The following is a 13,604-nucleotide window of genomic DNA, read 5'->3' as shown; positions in this document are numbered from 1 at the left end:
CGATTGTACCCATATAAAGTAGGCACTTAATCCAGAGATTAAGTACTCTGATCAACAAACATCTTCAAACCAGCTGCTGCTAACCACCATTTACCTTTGAGATTTTTCAATCTTTGAATAACAGTTTTCTTCATTTCTTCGTCACTACCAGAATCGTTCGCGAGTAACGACAGTAAAGATCTTATATGTAATAGAGCATGAACACCAACAATGAAAAGTTGAAACCACAATTCATCAATCAGTAGTACACGCTTAGCATACTCATGAATTAGATTATATACTTCTTGATCCGAAGCAACGGGATCTACTTTGCATCTCAAGTACAACATTGATGTATAACAGTGGACCAAATCAAGCCACGGGTGAGCAATCTCACCTATTGGTTTCCATTGCAATAGATCATCCTGTAAGTGCTCATCAATGCTTCTTCCATGAACAGGACGATAACGAGCCCAAAGTGTTCGTTCAACTAATCTCGCCAATGAAACAAAATTTTGAAGGTGTTGGAATTCACCTGATACTTCATCAACTAGAACATCGTTCATGTTGAAATAAATTTCTCTTCCATGGGTAGCTGCACTTAGACGATCACAACAATATGAAATCCAGAACAATCTGTTCAATAGTGATTTGCCATAGTACATTTTTTTGTATACTCGATGTTGGGTGTCTTGAACTGTACCATTGGATCCAGATAATGTAGTCAATCCCACATCCCCACACAAATTACAGGCTCGAACAATGTATTCTTTGGATAACGAGCTTCCATTTATCCCTTCTTCATGGATGGACATTAGTAAGTACGATTGTAACAACACTATTTTATTATTCTCTAAAAGTTCTAATAATTTGCACCTTTCAAACAATTCTTGACATCGTTCTCGTACATCCCCTGGTCGACACCTGGTGGCTACCAAAAACATGGCGTTTAGTAATAGTAGTGGTGATTTCCACAAATCTTCTTTCTCAATCACAGGGTAAAAAGGGTATATGTTTTCCATGAACGATGTAAGTAATTCACGTTGCTCTGCAATTGGAGGTAGGACGAATGCACCTTGACTTTTCAAATATTCTTTTAGTTCCGAGTTGCTATCTTCTACCAAAGGTTCAATATTTGGGGAGTTTCTCCATGGATTAAACAATCCAAAATTATCACCATCAAAACATAGAAATTTATCAGTACTTAAAAGGGAAGCAATGGGGTGGGTTGAACATACAAATTGGGAATTATTGGAAGAATTCCTGGAAATTACTGTAGAATAAATCAGCTCCTCTTCTTTAAACCTGGCAAACAGATCACGCTGTTTTGGCCTTTCAGTTATCCATTGACAATCTTCATTTTTAATTGAACATGGTTCACACTGTGGGGAGTTCTTGATGGCGGTGCATTTACGGTGTAGTTTACGACAATTCAAACACGCAATTGAAGTTTTCTAACATCATATAGTTAGTCAGATTGCACACCTACGATATGAATATCACTGGCTACATACCTTTCGTTTTGTTGGTTGATCTGTTGTTACTATGAATTGTGTCATGGAGGTCGCCGTGTTGGGGGCAGGAGTGGGTGAGAGAAATGCTTATTCCACCAAGTCAACGATGAACGAAAAATCAACAACCAAAAAAAAAAAAAATAAAAAATTGTTTCAAAATTTCCAACAACAACAAACTAACAAACTTATCATCAGAGCCATTACAAAATGAAGACACCATCTAAAGATAATATCCCAGAAAGTGAAGGTATGTGTAATACGTTGCAAACCAATTTTTGATATCAGGAACACTTGTTACTAACAATTCCCATGATTTTAGAGGAGAGATTCAAACAAAAATGCAAAGAATTGAAGAAACGTGTATTGGAAGTTGAAGAAAGTAACGAGATAGCAACCATTGCTCTTAGTAGAACACTGGCATCAATTAGACGATTAAGATTAGAATATTCCATACTATTGGAAAGATTAGAAGATAGAGCCAAACAAATCCCGGATGGAATAGTTAGTTTTGAAGAAATGGCATGCCCACCAACTCCGACTATCTTAGATGATTCTTTAATTAAATCAAAAAATGGATCTAAAAAAGGTTCTAAATCCAAATCAAAGACAACAGGGTCTGGATCCGGAAGTGGGTCTGGAGCAAATGCTAGTGGTTCAGGAGGATCTGGAGGAGGCAGTGGTAATGGTAGTGGAGGAAGTCCATCCGATGTTGCAAGCACGACTATGGGAAAACAAAAGGCAAGAGACCCAGATTTGCCAAAGCGTCCTACTAATGCTTATCTAATATTTTGTGAATTGGAAAAGGAAAGAATTAAACTGGGTGATCCAAATGCCAGTGACATATCAAGAAGTATGACAGAAGCATGGAGGAATTTAAGTGAAGAAGACAGAAGACCTTATTTTAAATTATACGAAGAAGACAGAATTAGATACCAACGTGAGATGACCGAATATCACCAAAGAAAAGAAGGAGGAGAACCTGAATTGAAGAAACAAAAAATCGAACAGAAGGAACAGCCTGAAGAAACCGAACAACAACAAGAAGAACCACAAGAAGGAGAGCCACAAGCTGAAGAGCAAGAAGAAGAAGAAGAAGCACAACCCGAAGAAGCACTTGTCGTTGACACGGCACCAACTGAACCAGTTGAAGTTCCTGCATCATCTCCTGCACCAATAGTTTCCGAACAAGAAACTGTTCCACCTACTGAAATCGAAGTTGATACTGAAGTAACATCCGAACCTGAAGTTGAACCAGAAACCGAGGCTAGTGCTACCCCTGCTGCTGCTGTTGTTGCTCCTACTGATACCGAAGCTGCTATCAACACTGAAACTACAGAAGGTTCAGAAGCTCCACAATCTGAGAGTAAAGATGAACCAATGAATTAATAATTTAAAAATTAATGTACAAGTAAGTGTTATTGACTATACAACTTCTTTTATGTCTATTTAAATCATTCTCTTCTTTTTTGCTTTATAATAACCATTAGCATCCTTTTCATGCTTTCTCTTTTCTCTAACTCTTTCATGTTTCTTTAACTTTCTCTTAGCAGCAATATCTGGAGCAGACACCGCAAGTTGTGACCTCTTTGCCCTTCTTTCTTGTCTTCTAATGTTAACATTACGTTTAACTTGTGAGTACAATTTGGTATATTCTGTAGTACCAATCTTTTCTTTAACCAAATCCAATGCTTCTGTACTCAAATTAGTCAATTCATCATCTGGAGTTGCATATTGTGAATCGGTATAATTGTATAATGCAGAAATAATCATCTCAGAAATCTTGAGAATTCTATCCTCTTTAGTAAATTGAATAAACATAGCAGTCAATTTAATACATGATTTCTTAGATACCAATGAATGAACTTGTTCCAGTCTAATGATACCACATATTTTTGATAACATAACATCATTAGCAATTTCTTCATCCCATTTAGTTTGTTGATCTTCCCATTTCATAGCAATCAATACTAAATTCTTGGTTATTTGAGTACCCAAGTCTTCTGAAATTGAAGGAGCTCTTAATTGATGAATTAATCTATTGGCGATTATTGGTAAATCATAATCTTCATATGCATCTTCACTTGAAAGTAATATAGTTACCAATCGACATGAAATTAATCTTATCCATGAATGTGGGAATAATAAAACATCAATAATACCTTGCCAGATTTTACCATATTCAAAAATCTTTTCTTTAATGTTAGAAGCAATGGAACTGAATGTTGAAAGAGATGAATAAAGCAATTCCCATTCAACATCTTCACTTTTGGTATTCTCATCATCTGCATCATTCTTTGCACTTTCAATGATTCTTAAGATGTTATCACTAGCGATTTTATCCAATTCTTTATTCTTACCCATTCCATAAACATTGATGATTAATTTGTAAACACTAAAACCACATCTTTTTAATAAACTGTTTGAAGATTGTTTTAACCATGAAATACAATATTTTTCAATGTTATCAATGTTATCCAATTTCTTTAGGATTGAAGTAATCAAAGCACTTGCCATTTCACGACATCTACTTGAGACATCAGAAATTAAAATACTGGAAAGAGCAACAAAGAAAGAACTGGCTAATTTAGTCAATAATTCCAACCCAGCTTTCATAATAATCAAATGAATCAATTCCATAATTGATTGTCTACCTTCTTCAGTAGGATAAGATAAATTGCTAACCAAATATTTAAATTGCTTTTCCAATTTACCTTTACCTTGATCATATTCCATTAAGAATTGGAAATAAACACTTCTTGACATATCTCTAATTTCTTTAGAATGATTAACAATCATAAGTTTAGCGACATTATCCATTAAATCATAGATTTCTGGAATCATTATATGTTGAGCAACAACAGCTTTCAAAAAATTGAATGCCAAACCTTGACGATTTGGTTCTTCTAAATCAGGTTGAATTCTTGTTAATACATAACTAATAGCTGATTGTTTCATAGTGACTTCTGGATTATGTCTGATTGTAGTAGCCAAGAATTTCAAAGCTGCTTGACAAACATCCAGGTTTGTGGATGGAGAATCTTTAATCAAAACTAATGATCTTCTTGCACAAGCCTTGAATATAGATTGATCAGGGAATGGTAAACGAATAATCATGTTTAAGATTTTCAACGAGGCAGTAATAACAGTATCATTTTCTGATTTGACACCTTCTTCTAATAATGGAACAAATCCTTGTAAATTACCCACAGTTAATAAATTATCATGACGAGAAATGGCAGTTCTTAACAATTCAAATGAAAGTCTTTGCATGGTTTGTTTAAAAAGCGATTTATCAACATGTTTCTTGGTCTTTCTTTCCAATGTAGTCAAGAAATGTTGTTCTTTTTCTGAAACTTTAGCTTCTTGAACTTCATCATTTTCCTTTGACATCATATAGATTTCATAACAAAGATGCAAGATTTCAATATGGGAAGCTTGTTCATTATGATTCAAACCAAGAGATAATCTTCTCAACAATTCATCCAATTTAACTTGAGTCTTGTGTGCAATTGTTTCTTGTAACAATAATTTAATTGGTTCAATAATGTTTCCAAATTTATTTAATGAAACATTTGAGGATATAATTTCAGCAGTATCAAAACTCTTTTTAAATTTAACTTCCTTCATCTTACTGGTATAACCTTCAGCATCTTTTTCTTGACCAGCGGCACCAAAGATATCTTCCATAACAATGTCAATGATAATTTGAATACATTCATCTAAATCACCATGCTTCAAAACGGAATTAATACAAGTTAACAAATAATGAACAGTGAAACTCAAAACGTGAATTTGTGAACCTCTAGACAAAGCAGTTTTCAATTCTTTAAGAATAAAAGTCATATATTCTGGACCCAATGAAATAGCAATCTTACCCAAAGTTTTTCTAATCGCATCTCTTAATTCTTCAGATCTTGATCTCATAACTTGACAAGTACTTGTTAAAATACCTGGTAATTCACCATCGATTTTATCTTTGGTAATACACAACATGAAATTAGTTAAAGCTTCTGCTAATGGTGCTCTAGCAACAATAGTGTCATCATCACGTACTTGTAAGATCTTTAATAATGGTGGAGAAACTTCAAACAAGATAAATCGATCAAGTTCTTCTTGATCAGGAAGGTTCTTATTGGTACCTTGTTTAATAGATTCTGATAATGCAAATGAGACAGATACAATTAAATTGACCTTTTGTTTCAAGCCATCTTGAGATTTCAAATTGGCAATATATCTTTTAACAATTGCTTTGTATTGATTCCAAGTGATTGATCTTAATAAAACACCAATAGTTTCCAATGCTTCTAAACCAATATTTCTGTATTTATCTTCCTTTGAAGTAACATAACCTTCAATTATAGGCAAAATGTAATGGGAAATACTACCTTCTTTCAAGTCATTCTTATAGTCACATAATTTTCTAATGGCTTTTTGACGACGATGCAATTGAATGTTGTTAATACTTTGAAAGAAATTATCTTCATCATCTTCATGACCAACTAATACTTTCATATCTTCTAAATCAGTGTAATGATTAGAATGTTCAATGATATATTCTAACAACAAGATAAATTCAGTTTGAACATCTTCATTTTCTTTTCTAATACCAATTCTCAAGTTTGGAAGAATAATATCTTTTAATAATCTAATGTATTCATTTGGATGTTCTGATGCAGAATAACAATCAACAAATCTCTTCAACATATAACCTGCATTGACTCTGATTGCTAATTCATCTTTATCATTAATGAAAAACAAAGCACAATATAAAAGTGGTAACCATTGGATTGGAGTTAATGACTTATATAATTCCTCATTGACCAATCTATAAGATTCAAGTCTTTTTTCAAAATCATACTCATTCATTCTTTCAGTATATGAATTCAAGCCGGAAATAACTCCTGAAATAGGTTCAATTTCTTTGAATTTATTACCCATTGAATTAATGACAATAACCAAAGTTTCACGAACATTTTTAGCGACAAACATCTTGAATAATTTAGAAATGACTTTGTACAATGGTAAAATTTCTTCAAATGTACAATCATAACCATCAATCAAAGATGATAAAGAAACAAGAATATTTGCTTTGTTATCAAGATCAATTTGCGCATTATTCTTTTCGAGAGCTAATGTTAATGAGCCAATTAATGAAGCTTTAGTTTCTTGATCTTCAATATAATTACCAGAAATTAACAACAACAAACATTTGATTGCACGTGCACCCATTTCTTTAGAATAGATATTTGCAATAATTTGTGGCAAGTTTTGTAACAAAGAATCAACAACAAATGCCAATAAGGTGAAGAATCTTTCATCCATTTCATCTTTTCTTTCTAATGAATTAATTGTGAAATCTAAAACAGTATTCATAACTGATTCTTTAGCTTCTGTTCTGCCCAATAAAGATAAAATAGCTCTTACTGGGGCAAATTCATCCATGTACAAGAATGGTAAATTGTTTGATTGAGTGATCCAAAATCCAATCAATTTCAACATTGCTGATGGTTGTTGTAAATTTTGATCAGCAAAATTGTTCATTCTTGGATTCAACAAATTAGTATAGATCAAGTCATAATAATCTGACCAATCAAATTTATCACCAATGATTTTGAACAATTCCGTTAAACATCTCATACCATTCAGTCTTATATTCTTGGCCATCTTTTCAGTAATTATAGAATCAGTCAAACTTGTTTCTAATCGATTTTGAGCAGATACAAGGGAAAATACCAATGGTTCAATAGTTGATTTCAAAGCTTCACTATAATTTGCACCCAAAGTTTCATAGATTTCCAGTAATAAACTAATAACCCCATTGATTTTTTTCAATTCAGATTGATCTAAGCCAAGACTTGCTTAGGGTAAATTGTTTTGAAAGAATTCCTTGTATCCGGTTTTGTTTGCACCTAACTCAATAAATGAAATAATATCTGAATCTTTTAAACTTGGTAAAACGGTGATAACGGCAAACTTCTTTCCATGTTTAATATTAATTTTTGGCGAACCTTGAACTCTACCAAATAAAATTCTAATTACATATGGCATAAGGATTGGTTTATCTTGATCTTCAATTATTGAATTTGAAGTCAAGAATTTAGAAATTTCATCACTGAAAATAGTATCATCCAAGAGATTCTTAAGATTATCTCTGTATTTGACAATAGAAGGGTTATTCCAATTAAATAAAACATCAAGGGCAAGTTGTTGAACTTTAAGGAATTTACTTGTTAATAAATTCAACAAATAATCATACAATTCATCTGCTTCAGGAACTTTACTAATCTTTTTGAATTTGGTGAATAACTCAAGCAAGTCGTTTCTATCTTTTCTTGACCAGGATTGTAATTCATCTGTATCTCCATCATCAGAAGAAGTTGGTTGATTAATAACTATTGGGATCAATTTAGTAACATTATATTCAGCCACTGAAGGAACGGTTTTCAAAGCTGCTAAAACATGTGATCTAACCATTTCTTCAAATTTCCCATCTTTATTAGATGATAATTTGACTAAAGAATTGGTGATGTTTCTGAATGGTTCTAAGTAGTTTCTATCAAAAGTTTCAAAATTGTTCAATAATCTAGAATTTCTAGGTTGCCAATCAATCAAGCTACTTTCAACACCAAAAGATTCATCGATAACATCAGAAGATTGTTGATTATAATCCAATGTAAGTAATTTGTATGCAATTTCCCAAATTTCAGGTTTACAAGAACTAGCAATAATTGGTAATGCTTCATAAACCGCTGTCCAACAAGGTTGAAATCTATTAGAAAGTAACCCAAATAAGTAGTTGACAATAAGTTGTTTATCAATATTAGAAGGTTTAATTTCTTTCAGATATTCGATTGCTAAATTTCTAATACGAAGGGTAATATCTCTACCAGTACTAATATTCAATGGAATTTGTTCAATTAATCTAATTTGTGATAATATGCTTGATGGTTCTGGTTCTTCTTGTAATGTAATAACCAATTCAATGGCATTGGTACGTAATTCATGAGTAGGATAATGTAAACACTGGATAGCTTTGTTCAAGAAATTTCCAGATTTAGTAACTAAAATATAGTCTCTTAATGAAGATAAAAATTTTGATGATTTGTCAAATTTATTGAAATTTGTTTCCAAGAATGTAGTGATTTCTGATTGTAATTTTGAATCTGGAGTTTCATTTAATTTTTGAGTAATAATATTCAATACAATAGCTGCCAACTCTCTATCAAGTGATGAACTTCGAAGTTTGAATAATAAATCTTTCAATAATTTCAATTCAATTTCTTTGAATGTATTGGAATAACTCAACAATAATAATTTCCAATAGATTGACTCAAATGACCCTGATTTGATATCGGAATTGACTTTCTTACTGATATCAGATGCTAATGAATCTGGAATGACAAATTTAGTGGTGGTATTGATAGTTTCTAAGAAAAATGTCAAAGACTCCGCTTCATCATTGGTACAATTATTAATATAATTTTGAATATACTTGTAAATTCCAAAATTGGTGACTTTTGCAGTACAGACAGATAAACTCCCTTCAGCAAAAGTCAAAAATCCATTAGTCTTGTAAGCGGCATCCAAGTATTTCTTGTGACGAATTGTCAAGGATTGAATATCAGCATTTCTAAATACAATGACCATAAGATATAAGAATGATTCCATTAATTCTTGTGAAGTTTCTTGTGGAAATTTAGAAACTAATGTGTCAACTACATTAAGAACAACGTCCCAATTGTTGATTTTTTTACCTGATTCAGCAAACGATAATGTAGATAATATTTGACATGAAGTTAATAATTCCAATTCATTAGTATTCTTCTCCAACAACTCATTCAAGTAATCAGTGACCATAACGTAAAACTTATCACAGGATTCAGCAGTACCATGGTTTAGGATTTCAAGGGTTATATCTGAAATTATACTTATAAGCTTAGGGTGTGCTTTCTCGTCAATTTTGTATAATGAAATCTCCATTAACTTCAGAAAGATGGATTGAGATTTTGAATGGAATGTACCCTTTGTGTTTTTCATGGCTTCACTGTACAAGATAGTCAAAGATTCACAATATGAATCATTATTCAATACTTCATCTAATTGATCAAATAGGGAAAAGTTTATGATTTCAACTAATGAATCAGAACTCAGTTTTCTAATTAAAAATGATAATGCTTCTGCACAAAATCTTGAAATATAAGTTTTCTTAGTTAATTTCAAGAAAGGTAATAATTCAATAAATGTAGGTTTTAAATCTTTAATTAAATCTCTTGATAAATATTTAAATGAAAATGCCAATGTGTTGAAAGCCCACTCCAAAACATTTGAACTGTTTCTATTATTTTGATAATCATTTGGATTGACTTCCATTACTAATTCAGTTAACAATTTTAAAGTTTGAGTATAGTAAGGCAAGAAATCCGATCCTAAATCATGAATGAATTGGGACAATAATTCTAATAATGGTTGAATTGAATGAACATCATTTTTAGCAATCGCTTCATTTAAAGCTTGATAAATTAAATCTTTATGGTATATTAATTGAGGTAATGATTGACAATGTTGTTCAACTTGATTTAAAAACTCAGTGAAGACTCCTGATAAGTTTGTTTCTTTCCAATGTTCTAATGTAGTTAAGAAATATGAATCGGTTTGATCTTCTGTATCGATATAATCATAAACTCTTTTCGTTAATTTTTTACTTGGTTCGATTCTTATTGAGTCGACTCTTTCACGGAATGATGAAAAAGCATGTCTCCTACTAGATTCCGTAGTCTTAGTTCTAGGTTTCAGCATGGTATGAATCGGTAAGTGTGGAGATATAGTGACAGCTTCTTGATCTATAGTTAGATTAAAAATTTTCATAATTTTTTCTTTTTTTGTTTGGTAACTTGTGAAGAGCATCGCTCGTGCTAACAAAATCCTGCAGATAAACTTGTCTCACATTTTTGTTTTCTGTACGTCGCACACGCCTCCAGGTCCACGCCTAAAGAGATAAAAATTTCGGCAACCAGAAAAAAAAAAGAATCAACAGACAGCAACAAGGATAACCAGAGACAAACACTGGACAGCCAAACCTTTAATCATCAACATACACAATGTCAAGTTCAGATCCAGATAGAGTTCCACTTCTACTGTCGAAAATACCCGAAAATCCAATCATATTACCATCTACTAATACACAAGAACGACAATTACCGCGTACCACCCCACCACCGAGTGGAGGAGTAGGAGTAGGAGTGGGAGGAACAGCAGGATCAAATCAACCTGGGCCATCGCCCACGGGATCAGTGAAATCCAATTCCAAAATGGTTAAATCTAGTAAAATTGGTTTGCAGAGAACAAGTAGAACATCACAAAAACTTAAATTGTTACCGGAAGACCCTGATCTTGATAATTCAACTCTTGATGATGACGATGAGGAAGATGATGATAAACCCACGAGAGTTTATTCACAAGTTAAGAAGATCACTGATACAACTGCGCGTAAAGATGCTGAGACATTAAACAAACTGCATAGAGATTTATTGCCTCGTGTTACTGCTTATTGTACTTGTGGATCATACAAGATGAAGGAATTATTAAGATGGTTGAAGGATAAGAAGAAAATTCATAATACTAGTCCTAAAATGTTTGACGAATGTATATATACTCCATTCACATATAAAGATTGGCGACATGGCAGTAGTAATAGTAGTGGATCTGCTAGTACTAGCACCGACGAAGAAGACAAGAGGAAACTCATCAGATTAGCAGATGAAGGGGGAGAAATTGATATTGGTAAGAAGAATGATATTTTTGTATTCGAATTTGGAGTTGTTATAATGTGGGGTTATACATTAAAAGAAGAAGCAGCATTCTTAGATGATTTGGAAAGATTTGAAAATGAAAAGTTATCAGAAGAGGATATTCAAATTGAAGAATTCAACTATTATATTACCAAATCGTACCAGCCAAGAATTTATAATGATTTTATTACATTAAGAGATGATGATAATTATATGTTGAAATTGTCGATTTCGCATGGATTGGCGCAATCAGTTAAGATTTCGTTGTTTGAAGAATTGGTGGATAATACAATTGAAGATACTCAAGATATTCCTCAACAAATTGCTCAAACGGGTAAAGTTGAAATGACCAGGGAAGAAATCATGAAATCAGTTGGGGAATTATTTATTTTGAGAATAAATATTAATTTACATGGATCAGTATTGGATTCTCCAGAGTTAATGTGGTCTGAGCCACATTTAGAGCCGATTTATCAAGCGATGAGGGGGTATTTAGAAATTAATCAACGTGTTGAATTATTGAATCAAAGATTGGAAGTCATATCTGATTTATTGCTGATGTTGAAAGAACAATTAGGGCATTCACATGAAGAAAATTTGGAATTCATAGTGGTTGTTCTTGTTGGTATTCAAGTATTGGTAAGTGTTGTTAATATAGTTGTGGATATTTTGACATATTGAATTAAAGTGTCAGTGTCTGTATCAATATGTGTGTGAGTGTGTGTGCTTGCACGTGCACGTACACGAGCATGTAATGCATGTCTTGAATTTTAATAGAAAAAGAAATTTCAAATTTTTTTAGTCTTTGCAGGTGAAGAATATAAAATAAAAAGATAAACAATAAAGAACAACATGAAATTAATCAACTAGACGGACTTCCGTTGATATTAGATAAATAGATAGATCTCTCATGCACCATGCACCATGCATGTACCATTAGTTTAGAAATTTAATTTGTTCGAATGCTTTTCCTTTACTTGAATTGATGATGCGGATTAATATATCCGTGTAACCGCAATTTCCGTAATTAATCGTGAAGATGGGAGTATGAATACCAGCAACAACAATAGCAACCGACTTCAAAGTACATTTTTTTTAACCGACCATGCAGATCAAAGTGTTGAAGACATGAACTTTGAATTCAATCTCTAAACCTTAAAGTGTGTGTCTGCATATTACAACAAGGGAACGGCAAACATAACAAAGAAAAAGCCCATTAGGAACATTACGATGAAGTTTACTGTCAAATGGAATATTATGGTGTGATGTTCAACTAGTACGGTAACATTATTTGAATTTCATATCTTTTTATTTCAGTTGCTGTTGCTTTTGAATACTTGTGACATCATCACGGAAAAGAGAGAGAGAGTGTGTGTGTCATCGAATATAGAATGGTGTTTTTAGGACATATATTTGATTTAGCAAATACATTACATAGTTCAATTTATGTTGCCTAAGGGCTGTGATGCAGACAAGTAATGGGTCATGTAAATATTGGTGTTGTTGCTAATGTGATCAATACTTGGCAATACCTTATCTCACAATACTGTATAGAACCCTGTGACTATATAAAGATAGATAGATAGAGAGATTAAGATAGTTGCTCCTATAAAAAATGAAAGAAGAAAGAATGCAGGCAGGCTTAGTTCGAATGGTAGCGTTTATTATCTCAATGTACGACATTGAAGAGAATTATGAGAATGACAACATTTTGTTCAATTGTGGCTTGTTAAGGAGTGAAATAAACAAATGACCGAATGAATGAATGAATGAACAACTGGGTAAACGATACTCTATGGATACTCGTAACCGCTAGTAGTTTGTGTCTATTAACATTTAGACGAAATTTCATGGTTACATATTTCATGGGACCAAATAACGAAGAACCCAAGTTAACTAGAACCCAACACTCATCTCTAAAAATTTTCTAATTCACTCAGACCAGCCAGTCCTCCTCCTCCTTAACCGGGGAAGACTATCAGTAAGTTAATATTACAGGAAATTGTTAAAAATAATTGTTGTTACAAAAACCGGAAAGTAGAGGCATTATTCCGGTTATTGTTCCGATATCTTTGTACAATGAATTTTAATGTGGGATTAACTAATTTTGTGGTTATTTATTGAACGATTATATCAGCGCTAAAAAACGTTTTATTAAAATTGAAATTAGATGAAAGAGGAAACAAAAAGGAAAAGGAAATGGAAAAGGAAGGTAAGCTTTGTGGCCTGTAGTCAAGTCAATAAATGTGGATTGAAATACGAATGGAGTACACTGTTGTTGATATTCGCCCAAAAAAACAAGAGAACCTCTACAACTAAGCGA

The 13,604-nt window shown here is 32.6% G+C and overlaps 5 protein-coding genes across 5 annotated transcripts; 2 read left to right on the top strand and 3 right to left on the bottom strand. All coding sequences in view use genetic code 12, as the record gives it.

Annotated features, from left to right (window-relative positions):
- Positions 1–38: 38 nt before the first annotated feature.
- On the bottom strand, positions 39–1,001 carry CTRG_02199 (uncharacterized protein; the record flags this gene model as incomplete). The annotated part of the gene is made up of 1 exon (XM_002547856.1): positions 39–1,001. The coding sequence occupies one exon, from the start codon at positions 999–1,001 to the stop codon at positions 39–41; it is 963 nt and encodes a 320-aa protein (XP_002547902.1).
- An 801-nt stretch (positions 1,002–1,802) lies between these two features.
- On the top strand, positions 1,803–2,879 carry CTRG_02198 (uncharacterized protein; the record flags this gene model as incomplete). Its single annotated transcript, XM_002547855.1, has 1 exon — positions 1,803–2,879. One exon carries the CDS (start codon positions 1,803–1,805, stop codon positions 2,877–2,879), a length of 1,077 nt encoding a protein of 358 aa, XP_002547901.1.
- A 60-nt stretch (positions 2,880–2,939) lies between these two features.
- Positions 2,940–7,157, bottom strand: CTRG_02197 (uncharacterized protein; the record flags this gene model as incomplete). The annotated part of the gene is made up of 1 exon (XM_002547854.1): positions 2,940–7,157. One exon carries the CDS (start codon positions 7,155–7,157, stop codon positions 2,940–2,942), a length of 4,218 nt encoding a protein of 1,405 aa, XP_002547900.1.
- Positions 7,158–7,352: 195 nt separating this feature from the next.
- On the bottom strand, positions 7,353–10,397 carry CTRG_02196 (uncharacterized protein; the record flags this gene model as incomplete). The annotated part of the gene is made up of 1 exon (XM_002547853.1): positions 7,353–10,397. One exon carries the CDS (start codon positions 10,395–10,397, stop codon positions 7,353–7,355), a length of 3,045 nt encoding a protein of 1,014 aa, XP_002547899.1.
- Positions 10,398–10,591: 194 nt separating this feature from the next.
- Positions 10,592–11,962, top strand: CTRG_02195 (uncharacterized protein; the record flags this gene model as incomplete). Its single annotated transcript, XM_002547852.1, has 1 exon — positions 10,592–11,962. The coding sequence occupies one exon, from the start codon at positions 10,592–10,594 to the stop codon at positions 11,960–11,962; it is 1,371 nt and encodes a 456-aa protein (XP_002547898.1).
- Positions 11,963–13,604: the final 1,642 nt, after the last annotated feature.

This window comes from Candida tropicalis, assembly GCF_000006335.3.
Source record: "Candida tropicalis MYA-3404 genomic scaffold supercont3.3, whole genome shotgun sequence".
NCBI classification, from domain to species: domain Eukaryota; kingdom Fungi; phylum Ascomycota; class Pichiomycetes; order Serinales; family Debaryomycetaceae; genus Candida; species Candida tropicalis.
The sequence above is the reverse complement of the archived record's forward strand: the minus strand, read 5'-3'. Positions and strand labels throughout refer to the sequence as shown.